At 35.0% G+C, this 17,696-nt stretch overlaps 1 protein-coding gene across 1 annotated transcript in view; it reads left to right on the forward strand.

Moving 5' to 3' along the window:
* Window positions 1-558: 558 nt before the first annotated feature.
* Window positions 559-17,696, forward strand: part of LOC145686907 (epoxide hydrolase 4-like) — a 49,107-nt gene continuing 31,969 nt past the window's right edge. Inside the window, exon 1 of the mRNA XM_081760550.1 lies at window positions 559-967. Within this exon, the coding sequence (XP_081616676.1) occupies window positions 767-967 (201 nt within the window). The 5' untranslated portion in view covers window positions 559-766. The remainder of the gene's footprint in view (window positions 968-17,696) is intronic.

The raw sequence follows: 17,696 nt of genomic DNA on the forward strand, positions 1-17,696 counted from the left end.
TCAGATGGGTGTTTTGTACTCGAGCTGTTGAAACCTAGTCAAACAGTTACTGCAGATCGTTACCAATATCAACTACTCGATTTGAACTTAGCTTTGAAGGAAAATCATATAGAAGAAGCCAATAGACATGGCAGGATATTGCCCCTTCAAGACAATCCTCGACCACACGTTGCTAAGCCTGTTCGGGAAAATTTGGAAGCACTACGCTGGGATGTTTTACCCCATTCCGTGTATTCAACAGACATGTCCCTTCCCGAACCACTTGTTTCGTTCGATGCAGCATGGACTTTTGGAGCAGCACTTCAGTTCTTATAAGAAGTTAAAAATTGACTTGATGAATGGATTGCAACAAATTAATTATGTATTGTCATTTAATAAATAAATCAACGTATTTCACTTATCGGAAAATCCTGCAAATCATATATGTACATATACCTAATAATGGTCTATATAGTACTGCCCGGAAGTAATAAAAGGAAACCGTTATCAGTATTATTGAGTGGAGTATTTTGTTTGGCCTTGAGAATGCATCTTCTCTATACACAAAGTCTGCAATGATCTTGAATATTGATGACTCACTGTTGTCATGCGTATTGCTATGTTAGATTGAAGGTCGACTGTTTAGTCCGAAGTAAAAGTGTTTATTATCATGATAAGCATATAAAGGGATACGTTCAGATTGTAGCTATGTCATAGATGTAATGAACATCTTGCAACATTTTAAAAGAACCAACAGTTCTAAGTTAAAAGAAGTGAAACAAACGCTATGACTGTTTGGAGGTATTTGATTGTGTGGCTATTTGTTCATTTATTAGGAGTCGTTTACGCCACTCTCATCTCTCTTGTGAATATTGTGACATGGATGTTAAATTGGAAAACGACGACGTGGAAACCAAAAAGAAGAGATACACCACCTGCATGTTTAACCGATTCGTCTTGGGGAGTGCATTCATTCATCAAGTTGCAAGTAAGTTCATGAAAAACTAATCGCTGTTAACGGTGTTGAATACCTGCAACATCTTTGTTTGTTAGCTCATTGATTTATATGGAAATTTGTTTCTTCTAATCAATATCACATATCACATAAAGAAAATAAGTAAAAATATTTGTATTTTTGTGTGTTCTATACTGTAACTTAACGGTGTTTAGAACAAATTCCATCTTTACCTTTTCGTCCATTGACTTGTATGGGGAATATTTTTTTTTTCTAGAATTGTAGTAATTTTAATATTTAATGATGAAATTTAATTTGAGGAATATTAATGAGAAAATTATTTTTAAAAACGATGGATATGTAATTAGGCTTGAAGAAGAACTCAGCAAAATTTCACTTCATTTCAAAGAAAAAATCCTCATATATATCAACGAGTGAAAAAATGATGATGGAATGGATTACAAATATCGTTAAGGTACAGTATAGTATACAGGAAAGTACAACGAGTTTACATATTTTCTTTTAGCACTGGATATGTGATAATTGATAAGAAGAGTAACGTTCGGTATCCATTTAGCATAGCTACTGCCAAGCAGGCCGGTAGCCAACCCAAAAATGTAGGGAGAGCCGGCTGAAGTTAGGGGGGGGGGGCTATCAAACCATTTATAGTTCTTCACCATGTTATAGTGCATTTGCAAACATACCGTGAAAATTTTAGGGCGGGCCAGCGAAAATTTAGGGGGGCGGCCCCCCTAGACCCCCTGGATACGGGCTTGCTGCCAAGAGAATGACCATGTGTGTCCTTTAACCTTTAAATGCTCATTGATGCAACTGCTGCGTTAAGACTATAAACCTCAATAACTCATCCTTGAATTAAGCTAAGAAAATAATTTTGATATCAATGTATTCCTGAAAGATTATGATTTCCGCAGATATGCATTTTATGTATGTGGGGGGTACCACGGCGGAAGGAGAGGGTAAAGTTCATTTTTTTTTTTTTTTTGTCTATTTGCATCACGTTTGTTTTGGAGGGTGGGGGGTACACTCATAAAAGTTGGTATGTGAATCAATGAAGTAGGCCACTTGGTAATGGTAATACTCTGTATGTGGGGGAGGAGGAGTGGCAAAGTTGGCCAATTTTTAGTCAGTTTTTTTTTAACGTAAATTATACTTATTTTCAGGACAGTTTCATTTCACTGAATTGAAATAGAAGCATAATTCTTGTTGCTATACATGATGTGTGCAGCAAAAATGATGTGCATGCAATCTGGTACTATGGTGGGGAGGAAGCGGGGCGAATGTCAAATTCAATTATAATTCACTGGTATACAAATTTTGATCAAGTTCGTGCTTATGTTGGTTTTTCGTCGGTTTCTTAATGATTTGCACCCGCTGAACACGAATATGGCAGTTATTTTCCCGTAATGTCAAAATTTGTGATGATATAAGCATATTTGATTTTATTGAAACAGCAACATATAATATAATTGTATCTTCTGAGAACATTGAATTACAGACATAACACACATTTTGGACATCAACTTTCTGGGTAACAAAAATCTACATAACAATACATAAATACCGAAATATGTGAATATTACATTTCTTATAAAAAAAATATACAAAAGTACTTGAGATTGGAGGAAAGTGTTTATCAAGTACTGGAATTCCGTAGTCAAAAGTGAAGGTTAGTGGCTCTTTTCCTATTGTGGGAAGCGTTCACTTCGTTACGGACTAACCCCCAAATATAATCACCCATCATTGCGCAGTCCCACCTTCCTTGGTATCTGCTTTCCATTATCTGAATGTCCTTATCGAAACGTTCCCCGTGCTCTTCTCTAACATCTCCTAAATTCTCCCTAAAGAAATCCAAATGTGAATGAAACATAATTTTAAAGACATTCTACATCACAATGCTCGATATTGATCAATGAGTGTCTTGAGTGATCAAACGCTTCACTTCGGTTATACACAAGAAATCCCGTCACCAACTTATGGAAGGCCTCCCAAGCGTTTCTTTCCAACTTCGTCATTTTTTGTTTAAGTGTAGCACTATTAAGCATGACACGAATCTGAGGCCCTGTGAAAATGCCAGCCAGAACTTTTGCCTCGGATAAAGCTGGAAACATTTGTTGAAATCAAGAATATTTAGTAAGCTATAACCACTTTGCACCCAAGAAGAAAACCAATAATTTTGAAATCTCCACACACGTTCCATTGATGTTCTTCATATTTAATTTTCTTCAACAACAGCGTCACACTTTAATAACTTTCCTTCATGTGGATGGAATATGACACAGGGATTGAAGGATACTTTTTTCCGTTGTGCAAAATAACAGCCTTCAGACTAGTACTCGAACTGTCCATGAACAGTCGCCTTTCCTTTGGTTCATACTGAAAGCCAATTGCCCTAAAAAGACCATCGATATCTGTACAGTAGCACAATGAATCCTCAACAGCAAAATAAACGGAAAAGCGTTGGTGTCTGCTTCTGTACTTAGATATTTTGCAGCAAGGAAGTAGAAAGTTCCACTCTTTGAGTCGTGATGCTAGCAATTCGGACTTATTTTTCGGTAATTGTAGATCTCTACTCAAATCATCTAGTTATTTTTGGTTCAATAAATGAGGTTTCTCACTACCTTCCAAAACGAACGAACTATCTGAACTGTTGGAATGAGCTACTTCTTTACTGAAAACCGTTTGGGGTGGAGGTGAGGAAATAGGGAGTTCTTCACTATGCGAAACAGGTGCTCGGGAGGATGGTATGTTTCGGTATTGCAGCTGACATCTGTTTTCGCCTTTCGTATAGTCCGTCAAGTCGATCATGCAAAAATAACAATCACCATGATGGTTGGTAGGTTCTCTCGACACTCGCGGAATGGAAAACGGCATGCTTTTCCTATTCCCACGCAACCAATGTTCCAACGTCGACCTGCAATTACCACAAGACACATGTGGGGCCCATGGCTTATCAAGATCCCCAACCGCCATTTCGAAGTAAGCTTTATAGGCTGCATAACATTTTGTTCCAGGCACAATCCTATGCTTCACCTTTTTCGGACCAATATAGTATCTACACACATAAGAAAAGGAATCCGCACGAAACTTGCACTTCCGACCGGACGACATGTTGCTCAAATACATTAACTACACACTGACACTTACACACTGATTTTGCTACACACACCTACACTCAGATAGACTTATACGATAATATAAAATAACTGTGGAAAATGTGGAAGCAGCGCTTTATGTCCAATTCATTACTACCAGAATTGACTACAGCTTAATTATTAATTAGATTCTATTTAATCCATTCACAATTCTGCTATGAATCTTTAGAATCTATATGCTTTGTTTGGTATTCCGAACAATTATCTTTAATAACAAATGCGGTACCACCTAGTGAGTATTGAGATAAATGCACGCAAATTGCTCTGCAAAAACCAGTATAGGCAGAAAAATAAAACATGTTTATATCACTGAAAATATTGACACTACATAAAAATAAGTGCCGAATTCGTGTTCAGGGGGTCAAAATACATAAAAATTCATCAAGAAATGATAATAAGCAAAATTTTGTATATACCCTACCAGTGTTATTTTTTCTTCTATGCGTAAGTTTTCATTTTAAAGAATATTTCCTACATTAAACGAATTTATTACGCTTTTCTCTTTAGTAAAGCACAACAATTATAATTTTTTGACACACACACACAATAATTTGTCAACGTAGGGTGACTGCAAGTGTTGCCATGCCGCCAAATTCTATTTTGTCATATTTTTAAAGGACTTTTTGTTTCTTCTTCTTCTTCTATAAATAGGGCGGTAATTGCATAAATGTTTCCTTGTTGCAATATGTGTTGCAAAAGCGTCCCAACGACGTATCAATCATGTCTGTGATAATTAGGGGACTCACCAGGGCCGCCAACGCAAAGGTCTGCAACAGCTCTTCGAAAGTGATATACAAAGCGTTTTTATACAAATTTCCTTCTGAATTTTTATCTCGCTTAGTATTGCAGCAATGGCTAATTTTGTCAGCTTAGAGTAAAAGCAAAGGTTGCCAGAGGCCCTCAATTTTTTTCTTCATATTTTTAGTTTCTTCTACGAATAGGGCGAGAATTGCAGAAATGTTACCTCGTTAAAATGAGTGTGCCATAAGCTTTCCAACGATGTATCAATCATGATTGTGATAATTACGGGGTCACCAGGGCTCTCAACGTGAGAGTCTACGACAGCGTTTCCCAACCTTTTTCAAGTTGCGGCACACTACAGGTGTAACTTGAATTCTCGCGGCACACCCATACATATATATATATATATAATTATTACTATTATTATTTGTAAATATAAAATACCGTGGTATTTTTCTGTGATTACTGATCTCCTTCTTACAGAGAAAAAAGCTCGATCACTGATTTTGCCCCGTGGTAAATCATTATGCTTATTTTTCATTCTAATTTTAAATAGAAAACAATTGCAATGAAATATAAAACTTGGGTTTTTAAAAATCCACTTTCTCTTTTGAAAACTGTATCTAACCTTTCACTAAAAGGGAAGATCAGTAAATAAGGAACAAATAAACAAATCTCCTATACTTTTAAAACACAAATGTAGGTAATTTGTATGCATGTTTGCTTTGTTGAATTTATTGAATGATATGTTAAAATTTCAAGTTACGAAATAGTCTGCAACAATAAAGAAGCAATAATGGTCATGACAATGATAAATACGTTTTTCAACATTAAAAATGTACAGAAAAGTAAAGCAGTATGAAACTTAAAATTGTAGAATTATAGTATAGTAGAGGTTCATAGTAATGTGAAATATAAATATACATTTTCCCCTATATCTTGGAATTTGGTTCCTATAGAATTAATAATTTGTTTCGATTTCCTCGCGGCACACCAGCGGCCCATTCGCGGCACACCAGTGTGCCGCGGCACAGCGGTTGGGAAACGCTGGTCTACGATTTCGTTCAGAGATAGGTACATAGTAAAAACACTATATTTTATTATTATTATTATTATTATTATTATTATTATTATTATTATTATTATTATTATTATTATTATTATTATTATTTTGCATGGAATCTTTATATCAGTTTTTTTCGAAACCAATTTCATTTCCTTAATCATTGGTTAATTAAATTATTTTTATGTTAGCCAGTTGCGTGTTACGAAAATATTAAATCATAATATTCCTACCAAAGGAAAAATCTACACAATACAATTGCGAATTCTTGACAACAGGAGTAAACAGCTAAAACTTTAAATACCACTCAGTAGTGCTTCGTGTAAAATACGCTGGGTAATAATGTATGTTCTTTTTTAACTATTTATCGCGTGTCTTCTATCCTTCTGTCTCCTTTCTGTATTCTATCTATAATCATCCTATAACCGCATATCTGTAGAATACCATCTATATTCGTTACGCTGAAGTATAATTCTAATTTTTGTTCCTCAATGAGACTATTTCGTACACTGTGTACACTAGAACTTTTCATCAAAATAAAGTTCTATTGATAGGTATGGTTCGAAAAGTGTGTTGTTCTTCCAAGCTACCGAAACTAAGAAAAAAAAGTCTCCGCAATGATAAAGATGATAAATCGGTCAATCCAGGAGTTCCGGGTGTGACCATCTGACACTAGAAAGCTAAATATTTTAAAAATCAAGGGCTGTTAGGCTAGTTTTTGTTGGTATTACAATGGCAAAATATTTGTATTCTACTATCTTCAAAATGTCGGTTTTCAACTTACATTTAATTTCCTATAAATCAATAATAATTTGCGTTCTGGGTGTGACGCACACGGGCAGTCAAACCACGGATATCATTCTTCAATCGCAAAAATCTGTGAATATTCACACTTTACAAATCAATCAAACACTTTAGAGCAATAAGGAGATTTCAAGCTTTCGTATAATGTATATATTTTCGACAAAGCATGCTTAAGTTTTTCTCTTAAAAATAAGAAAAAGGTTCCGGGTGTGACCTCTGAGAAGACCTTACAAGTTAACTCTGTTTAATACAAACATACTTACCTAGCCAAGGATGTTATAAAATAGAGGATCTGCCCTTACAACAAAATCTTGAAGCCATACGTCACAGTTTCGCCATCCCTACTCTGCCCACTCCGCCCAATAAGATTGCAATGTTTTGAGCCAACAATCTTGGCGGAAACAAAAGTAGTCAATTAGACGATGGCAGAAACGATAGTAGCCAATCATACGTGCCGATGCTCGGATGTTTTTTGGCTTCATTGATTAAATAGGATGAAAATACCTATGGGCAGATCCTCTATTTTATAACATCCTTGGTTTGAGCAAACGGTTTAAAAGGAGGTTTAAACACAGTCTTCTTTTAACACTGAATTTGAAATACACGTAAGATTGTTAAAAACTACCCAGTATAGAAAACAACTCTTCAATAAAGTTGAATAAACTATACAATAAAGCTACTTTTCAGTGAGTTTGACTTTTATATTATTAAAAAAAATAAATAGTAACTAATTAAGCACCTTAAATTTAAGTAGTTTATCAGTTTATTCCTAGAAAAATGACTAAATATTAAACTTATCGTACAGTGTGATGTTAAATCATTATTGTGCCACACAGTAAAGTGTATTTCTTCTATACGTGGGCAGTTCGGCAAATTCTTTTAACTTCCCCTGCTGGATTTTACAACAGTATCTCTTCCTCCCCCTAGCTCTCTTTTGACCGCATTTGCGAGCTTGCAATGTCGCAGCATCCACTGTGTCTCGTGTCTGTAACTCTGTCTCCCAATACTATCGCTAATGTGAAACAGATGTCAGGCCTCCACATTTTGCAATAATCGAGTATAATATATATGCATAAGAAAACTATATATGTTGAACAGCAATCTTCTAATCACTGACTGAAAGGACAACGTTAGAAACTGTGGCAACTAAGTACTCCATGTGGAGTTGACGAGCGGTTGTCAAATGCTGGAAATGAGAGTTCTGGTTGGCTATTTAGTTATTGGGGGTATTTTCCACGTTTCCGTGGACGATGACTTATTTATGGCACTAGCCCCCACACGTACAAGGCGGCATCCTTTATATACAAACTGCACATGTATAGAGAAAATTCACTATACACTAGTATCACAAAAATGGCAGTTTCTGTGTTAGTTTTGTAACACAATATTTTACACAGGAACTTCCGTTAAAGTATACATCACTCTGTGTATGAATTGCATTTTAATTTGCGGAGGAGAAATTATTTTTCTAATTTCATTTAAAGAAATCACCCACTCTTTATTACCAGCTGTGTATTCTGAATGCGATCCTCCAAAAGGTTCAAGAAATATCACTTTCATCATTTTCGTTTCAGACACGCTCGACTGGCAAGTACAAACATATGGTTTCTTTATGTTAGTTTTGTCACTAAGAAATTCCACCATCATGAATTCCCCTGCCTGCAAATCCTCTTCACTTATTTCAATACCTAAAGGAATGGAATAGGATTCAACTTCATCGTTTGACTCGTTAGAATCTGAGTAGACATCTGTGAGGTCCAAAGATGAAACATTCCTGATGGAAGAACCAAAAAAAAAGTTTTGGGTGGAGAACTAATAGTTCCTCCTACAGTAAGGGAGGTTTTGTCATTGTTATAGAACAAATAGAGCGACTTCAAACCTTCCATTGGGTGCAAATTCTCCCAGCATTCGTTGAGTATCGACTTGCACGCCTGAATTTCTTCCTTCGCAACCAGAATGCAGTAAACATCTCTCATTAGTTCATTGGCATATTCCGTAAAAGAATTTGTGTCATCAACATTGTACTCTTTTGCATGAACAGCATTCCAAACGGATCTTTTAACAGTCCCGCCAAATCCGTCAACTGATCCTTTGCCGTGGGATGCTGCGAAGAAGGACCAAGTGGCTGTGAGATACAAGTTTTAAGAACAGCTACTCTCAGTAAGCCTACCATACAGAACTGAACCCGGCGTCTAACCTATTTTACGATATTTTTTATTATTAAGTGTTCTGCCTTTCGGGAAATCCTGAGACTACTGAGGATTTTTTAAAAGTTAGATTTGGGCCTGGAAATGTATCTTCTTTGTTTCTCGATCTTCAGCTTCCTCTTTTAACTCCCAATATTTGGTTCTATTTCTCAAATCATTGATTAACTGTGTTCTTCTTCTTCCTATTCCTCGCATCCCTTCCATCTTTCCTTCTATGGCGGTGTGAAGAAGACAATTTCTTCGCAAGATATGTCCAATACAATTTACCTTCCTACGAAGGATGCTGGATAGAAGTGTCCTCTTCTCTTCTATCTGTTTTAAAACATCTTCGTTTCTTACTCTCTCTGTCTATTTCTTCTCCATTTTCCTCCAACAGCACATTTCGAAGCTCTCCAAATATTTCTTCTCTAACTTCCGTGATGTCCAAGTCTCTGAACCATACAGTCCAATGCTCTATATATAGCACTTGCCAATTTCTTAATTCCAATATTGAGTGTGCTAGCTGAGAGTAATCTTTCCTTGTTGAGTGCTTCTCTAGCTATGGTAATTCTTGACCTGATCTTTTTGATGCAGTAAGCGTCTCTCGTCAAAATACTTCCCAGATACTTGAAATTATGGACCTCTTCAAGTTCTCTTTGTTCTACTCTGATCCGTAAGGGCGTGTTTCCACGGGATGTTCTTATGACTTTTAACTTTTTGATGTTAATTTCCATTCCATAGAGCAGCGTTTCCCAACCTTTTTCAACTTGCGGCACACTATGGGTGTAACTTGAATTCTCGCGGCACACTCATAGATTTCATTATATTTAAATATAAAATACCATGGTATCTTTTTCTGTGATTACTGATCTCACAGAGAAGAAAGCTCGATCAATGGTTTTCCGCCATGGTAAATCATTATACTTATTTTTCATTCTAATTTAAAATAGAAAACAATTGCAATGAAATATTGGACTTAGGTTTTTAAAAATACGCTTTCTTTTTCGAAAACTACATCCAAACTTTCACTAACAAGGAAGATCACTAAATAACGAAAGAACAAACAAATCTGTTTTACTTTTAAAACACAAATGTAGGTAATTCGTATGCATGTTTGTTTTGTCGAATGGATTGAATATTTTAAAATTTGAAGTTACGAAATAATCTGCAACAATAAAGAAGCAATAATGGTCATAATGTCATAACAATGATAACAAATACCTTTTTCAATATCAAGAATGTACAGAAAAGTAACGCGGTATGAAACTCAAAATTGTAGATTCATATTAGAGGTTCATAGTAATGTGAAATACAAATATACATTTTCCCCCATGTCATGTAATTTAATTGCTGTAGAATTAATAATTTTGTTTCGATTTACTAGCGGCACACCATCGGCCCACTCACGGCACACCAGTGTGCCGCGGCACACCGGTTAGGAAACGAAGCACTCATAGTTTTCCAGTGTCAACTATTTTGTCAATCATTTCCTGTAGTCTCCTTTGGTTCTAGCTATAATAACCGTATCATCTGCATTCCATACCTAATCTTGTTAATGATATGCTCTCCAATCTTGAAATCTCCAATTCCCATTAATGCTTCCTTCATTAAACATTCACTGTAAATGTTGAATAATTTGGGGCGACAAACTACATCCTTGTCTGACTTCTCTTCCAATCTCCACACTATTGGTTTCTCCTTCATATTCAAGCGCAACTGCACTCGTTGTCCTAGGAACAGGTTTTGAATGATTCGTTGCAGATTTCTTTAAGTATTTTCAGAAGTTTCGTCCAATTGACCCGGTAGAAAGCTTTTCGCCAGTTGATGAAGCACAAACACAACTCTTCCTTTACATTATAATTCTCATCAATCTAATAGCATCTCTGGTGTCTTATTGCTCTGAAACTTATCCCTAATTTAATTCCGAAGGTGATCTGAAATCTTCACTTATCCCTAGCTAATCCATATGAAACATTCATAATGAGTACCCTCAAAAATTGCGGTTGGGTTTACTTCGAATGTTTATGTCGTTCAGATTTCAAATTATTTTCCAATCTTATGAATTAACAGAAAGAAAGCACATAGAACAAAGATGTGACACCCGGAACTTAATATATTGGTCACACCCGGAACCCTTATTTTACAATTAACAGTATCGTCAGAGAAAAAATAAACATCGATGTAGGTTTGAAACGTTATAAAACTCATTCTCACGTATTTTGCTATTAAAGTAATTACTTGTTTTCGAGTAAACAAAACTTTTAGCAAAATTTGATTCCGGGTGTGACAGGGACAGACAAATCACTTTAAAACGCGTAAATTTTACAATAACTCTCCTCAATATTCTAAAACTTCAAGGTAAAGCAACCGTTAACACAACTGCTTGCCACCATACTGTTTTGAAGGGAAACAAATGAATATCTATTCCACCCAGCGTTCCCGATCAATCTTATTTTTCTGTGATAGCACTGACTTTCCACTATTGTAATACAAACATGATTAAATCTTGAGAAAATCATTCAAAGTTTTAAATTTTTAGGTTGGTTAATCAAACTAGAGATAAATCTTCTGTAATTCCCTGCTTAAATATTTGGACTAATTTGAATTTTTAGCGTAATAGGATTACTTCATTTTGAATTGGCCGAAATATTAATTTTAATTTAAGAATTTAACTGAAGTGTTGATACTAGAAACTGTACGTTTCTAAAACTGTAATGGTTCATAAATCCAATATTTAAAAAATTCTATAACTTCAATAGAAAGGAAACTCTTTTGTAGAATCTGGTTATTTCAACAGAAGTATTTCATGCACAGAAGTTTATATATATATGTAGGCGTTTTTCAAGTGGTATCGTAAAATGGGATACGACTATTATCATAATTTATTACCTAAGTGAGCTAATTTCCTTTAAGACAAAACAGAGTAGTTTGACCTGTCACCATTCGTGACCTCTTTGGTGTATCGATATGGGATTAACGTTATTAGGCGTTGTTTCTTACGACCCTTCGAATGCCATCCATGAAATTTTTGATTTGGCCTCTCCTCCGGCCCCTGGGGGCAATCCATTTATCAAGAGCACTTCAAACAATGGGCCTTTTACAGATGCAAAAATCTCGAACTTAGAATTCATTTCTGAGGAAATGGTCCGAGGCCAGCCTTTATATCGTTGTAATGATAGAGATTGAACTTGTAATTTGACCTGTCACCATTCATGAACCATGTGCTGTATCGGTATGGGATGAATGTTCCCAACCGTTGTTCCTTACGAGCTTTCGAATACCATCCAATTTGAAATACCTTCTCATTTGAAATTTTTGAGTTAACCCTGGCCTCTGGGGTGACCCATTAATCTCGAGTACTTCAAACAGTGATCTCCCACATTACTTACTCTACCTGTTAGCAAAATCTCCAACTCCGAACCGTTTCTGAGAAAATGACCGGGACCAGATTTTGTGGACTCTGTATATAGGTAAAAGTATAAATAAATGTAACGATGTTTGTCCACGACCTCCTAGACTGCTCAACAGATTTTAATTATTCTTTTTAAAGAAACTTTATTTATTAAAGAAGGAAATATACAGCAACCTACACTATTACTCTGAACTCCCGATCCCACAACATTCCTTCAACAAACAGTGGTAATCCATAATGCTGTAATATAACAAAATGTAAGTACATTAGTAGGTTACAATAAGATGCAATTAAAAAAGGAGAGAAAAAGGAGATGATACCCAACCGAAATTGGATATCCAAACTTCTTATATTTTATTTCATGATTTTTTTTTTTTTTTTTTTTTAAGAGAAATCGGTACTCTTCAGATTTCCCACATTTTATAATTTATTTAACAAAGGGGATTGGTTACTCCAAAATTTGCATATGGTATATTCACAGGTATTGAAGATTAAAGAAAAAAGAATGAGAATTAGGTAGTCCCAACGAGCACTAGTTAACATTGAGGGACTAAGTGTTTCTATCTTATAACATCTTTGTATTTTTGTGTCAATATCTCTATACCTTAGTCTTTTCATTTTTATTACTTAAGTTATGCTTTATTGAACATATTTATTCAGAAAGTATTTTTAATTTATTTTTTAAATAATGGAATTGATATTGTATCCTTCATTTTTTGGAACAGTCTACTGTATGTTTGAGTGATATACTTAACACTATTTATACCACAAGTTGTTGAATTAACATTGTCTGTTTCAATTTCATTCCATTTCAATTTCATTATAATTACAGACACCTCTCCTCTTTATTAGAAGTAAATAAATTACTATGTATATTACGTGTTAGTATATTATGCACATACAATAATTAATTCTTATTAGTAAAGCAAATAACAGTATATTTGGTTCCATAAACAAATTCTTACTTGGATAGTACATAGGACACCATATATATCTCTTACGGCTCTCTTTTGTATTAAGCGATTGTATTTTTTATTTATTTGTGTCCCCAAATAATATAGAGCGTCGATTATCCGAAGTAATTGGGGGACATAGGTGTTCGGAAAACTGGTTTGTTCGGATAATCGAACTGTACATGTTTATTTGCCATGCGCGGAGCGGCACGCCTCAACTCTAAGCTGGCGCAGCTGTTGCTGTGAACAGCTTTGATACTGCCACTACTTCTACAGCCAGTGCCAAACCGACAGAAGTGTGCTGATTGTTGAAACACAGCGACTGGCGGCCTGGCCGGTCAGCAGCGCCTTATGAAGGCCCCATTAGAAGCAATGTTCCGCCAGCGGTGGCTCAGTGCGGCGACTACTGTGGGAAACTTGGTTTGGGAGTGAAGGGGATGATGGACGGTAAGGTGGGAGAGTAACAGGTGCGAGCGAGTACACAGTTCGGTTAAGCGGTCGTTCGGTTGACCGACGTTCGGATAATCGACGCTCTACTGTAAATATACCAGATGACTTCGTATGTACGCATTGTACACCATTCTTTTTAAAATTGTTGTTAAAACTGTTCTAAAGCGATGCATAATATCTAGTATAGGATCTATCTTCTTTCCTAAACTTTCAATATGCAATTTCCAAATCAGGTGTTGATCTATTACTATTCCTAAATATGTCGTACGTTCGACTCTTTTCACCTCCAAGTTCTTAAAACCAGTTTTATTGGGCAAAGTTATCTTTGACAACGGTTTGTTAAAAACAAAACTATATACGTTGACTTTTCTAAATTTAAAGACAAAGAGATTGTACATAACTACTGACATAGCTTAGACATGTCTTCATTAATATATGCTATCAGTTCTTCTATAGTGTCTGTTTCATAAAATATAGCACTGCCATCATCAAATAAAGTTATTCTACCTCTTAGTTTATGTTATTGTACATCATTCACACAGATTAAGAGTAACGGTCCCAATAAAGACCCTTGTGGTACGCCATATTCTATTTTTACATAATTGTTTTCTTTTCCATTATCTAGTATATATTGTAACCTCTTAAGTAGATAGCTCTTGAACCAAGAAAGAGATACGTCTCTGAATCCTATATTCTCTAGCGTTTGTAGCAATATATGCTTGAGTGTATCAAATGCTTTCTTCAAATCAGTAAATAATCCTGCTGAAATTTAGTTATCCATACATTCTCGAATTTCTATATACTATATCAGTTACAGCATTCAAGGTACTGAATTTTTTTCTATAACCATATTGATATTTTGTCTAGAATCCAGATATGTTACCACTCTATTATGTGCACACTTCTCAATTACTTTTGAAACATAGCTTTATATAGATATAGGTCTATAATTGTTTCTATCCAACTTATCTCCACCATTATGAATTAGAATTACCTTTGCAGCTTTGCATGGGATTGGAAATTTTTAATACATGTGTGGACCATGGCTTAACTTAGGATTTTATCATGTTGCTTTGTTTAGAACATGTATCCTAAGAAAATAACGGAGGTCAAAATTTATGCGAAAAATTTAGTATTTCACAATCCTGTCAATTTAGGTAGGTGAAACTTTGTATATAATTCCTAATTTAAAATAAGCGGATATATGTTCCAGCGGACCTATGTTTTTGAAAATTCCCGTTTTAAGGAGAATAAAGGGATCATATCTTTATACATACACCACGCCAACGATAGTATTAATGTGCCTGTTGCAGTCTGAAGTGTTTCTGGTTGCTGGCTAATACGGCTAACGCAATGGCATGTGAGGAATCAACCTATCTCGTAGCAGACGGAGTCGAACCCTTGACGCACCCTTACAGTGTAACAACCTCGAGTCAGCACTGTGAACAAGCTCTACAAGCGACCAAATAGACAGATGCCGGTCATCCGATACTATGATCGCATTACATAGTCCAGTACCCGCTTGTCGCTTTGTGCGATCATCTACGCACTGTTTCGACACCCACCACTGTCGTAAAAGTGTGTCCGAATGAAAGAAAACGTAAAAAAAATATATATATAGTAAACGAAGAAGAAGTGGAACTGCATGTAGAGTAGAGGAGTCGCTAAAATTAATTTTTTAACGAGGGCGATTACGAAACATCACCTACTAATTGAAATCATGATTATTTTCCAATAAAGTAAAATTCAATAAACTTTCTTGTTATTGTTCGTCCCTCAATACATACTCATCTCATGGTTAATTATCCCACATCGGACTCCCGAAGAAAACTCATCGAAACAACTTATTGACCGTGCCAATAGCGACTACTCTCAGTCGTTACTACGTTTTCTTTCATTCAGAAATAGAAAAGAAAGAGAAGAAAGTAGGAGGGTAAAAGAAGGAGGTAGGAAAAGGGAGGAAAAAGAAAGAAAACAAATAGAGTATTTTAATAAGAAACAGATTACTGGATACTTCCGGAAATATAGTAAGAAGTCGGGAAAATCGTTGAAAGATAAATCATTCTAAGTGTTATTAACGACTACTCAATTTTGGAATGCTTCGGAATAGACACATGTTCCCTCATACCACCCAGACCTAGCTCCAGGCACCACGTCCGTGGGGTTGCCCAGACCTAGACCAGGAAATGAGAAAATCGAAATCATTCTCTGTAATGTTATTCCAACCGGTGATTGATAACCATCCAGCATCTGAACTCTGTTCTCTAGGATCGACCACACATATGAATTAGCTAAGAAAGAAAAAAAAATCAAACTTATAACTCAATATGAATTTATGTATCGTATCAATAAGAGTTTCAACTTCCTGGAAGAAAGATGTCGTATTTAGGTTCATCCTGCTATTTTCGTCTCACTCCTAGAGCCGATTTAAACCGTTAGTAGCGGTCCTTCATGACCTAGGTTATTTACCTTACCACATATATTAAAATATGACACATATATTATACACATTAATATGACAAAGGTTATTACTAAAATTACTTAAATTAAATCTATCATGCATTCACTCGCTCACTCACTCAGGACAGTGTATATATGTTTAAAGGAAACTAACTAACTACAAAGGTACAAATAGTTTATTACATTCATAGTGAAAAGAAAAAAATATTAAAAGCACAAGTTCTTGCTTATATATCAATAGAATACATAGAGTTATACTTTAGTAAGTCTTTATATATTTGATCATATTGACAAATGGAAAGAAAAAAAATAATTACATATATTATATCTTAGGCATGCTAAAGCAAAATTATGATTTGCGACATACGCAAAGAAGACACTTGTTTTACAAAAAAAAAATAGACAAAGAAAAGAAAAGAAATAAAGCTTTTGGGTGTAATAGCACTTATGAGTCTCTACTTCACATTGAGCAATAAAATATTAATAATTCCGAGCGTTCAAATCACAAATCGCGCACTACTCGTAGCGTCCAAAATATTTCGCTCCATTTAACTTAGTTTGTGTTTATCTATCTATCTATCTATCTATCTATCTATATATATATATATATATATATATATATATATATATATATATATATATATATATATATATATATATATATATATATATATAACTATTGGTTTATAAAAACCCTTCATCAACTATATTTAGTTTGTGACTATTAGCAGTTTATATCTGCACTCGCATACTGCGACGTGTATACCCATCTAGGGGTTTTGAAAATTCACTTTCCGCCAGAGGATGCTTCACCTCTTAGTCAGACCATTTCCAAATTTATTAATTGGATAATTTCAAGTTATTTGTTTAACACTGGGACACGTCATGAAACCTTTCCTTAGGATCACTTTTGTATATATGTATATATGGTTCGAATTTAAGACGATTTTCCACAGGTGTAAGGAGTATGATGATTTACATTGAGGATAAAAAAACACTGGTCAAGTCACAGGATACATATGCAGGTGAGAGGGATTAAAGGTACACTTTCCACAATGGTTTTAGGTTGGTAGCTCGGGAATAATATTCATTATGATGTGGGTTACATTTAGACCTGCCGTTACTTCTTAGTACATGCCATTAAATAATGATTACATAAGTTATGATTTACATCTATTCAGAAGAAGGAAAATTATTTGAGTGCACGGCGGTATTCTTGACAAAAATCTATATTATTATATTCGTCGGAAAACTTACTTGTAAACTATAGCAACCAATACACGTCTGGGGGGACAGACACGAGCGCTCTTACATATATTCATATAATACATTTAATATCATACTTTTACTTTAACATCATATTCACATACTAAGTACATGTACACTTCGACGTATTCATTTGTCTATATATATATATATATATATATATATATATATATATATATATATTTAATAAATGCGCACACATTTAAAGTAATAACCCCAACAATAATTTCAGAAAAGGTTGCAAACATTGTACA

This window comes from Thermobia domestica, chromosome 1 (assembly GCF_964235325.1).
Source record: "Thermobia domestica chromosome 1, izTheDome1.hap1.1, whole genome shotgun sequence".
NCBI classification, from domain to species: Eukaryota; Metazoa; Arthropoda; class Insecta; order Zygentoma; family Lepismatidae; genus Thermobia; species Thermobia domestica.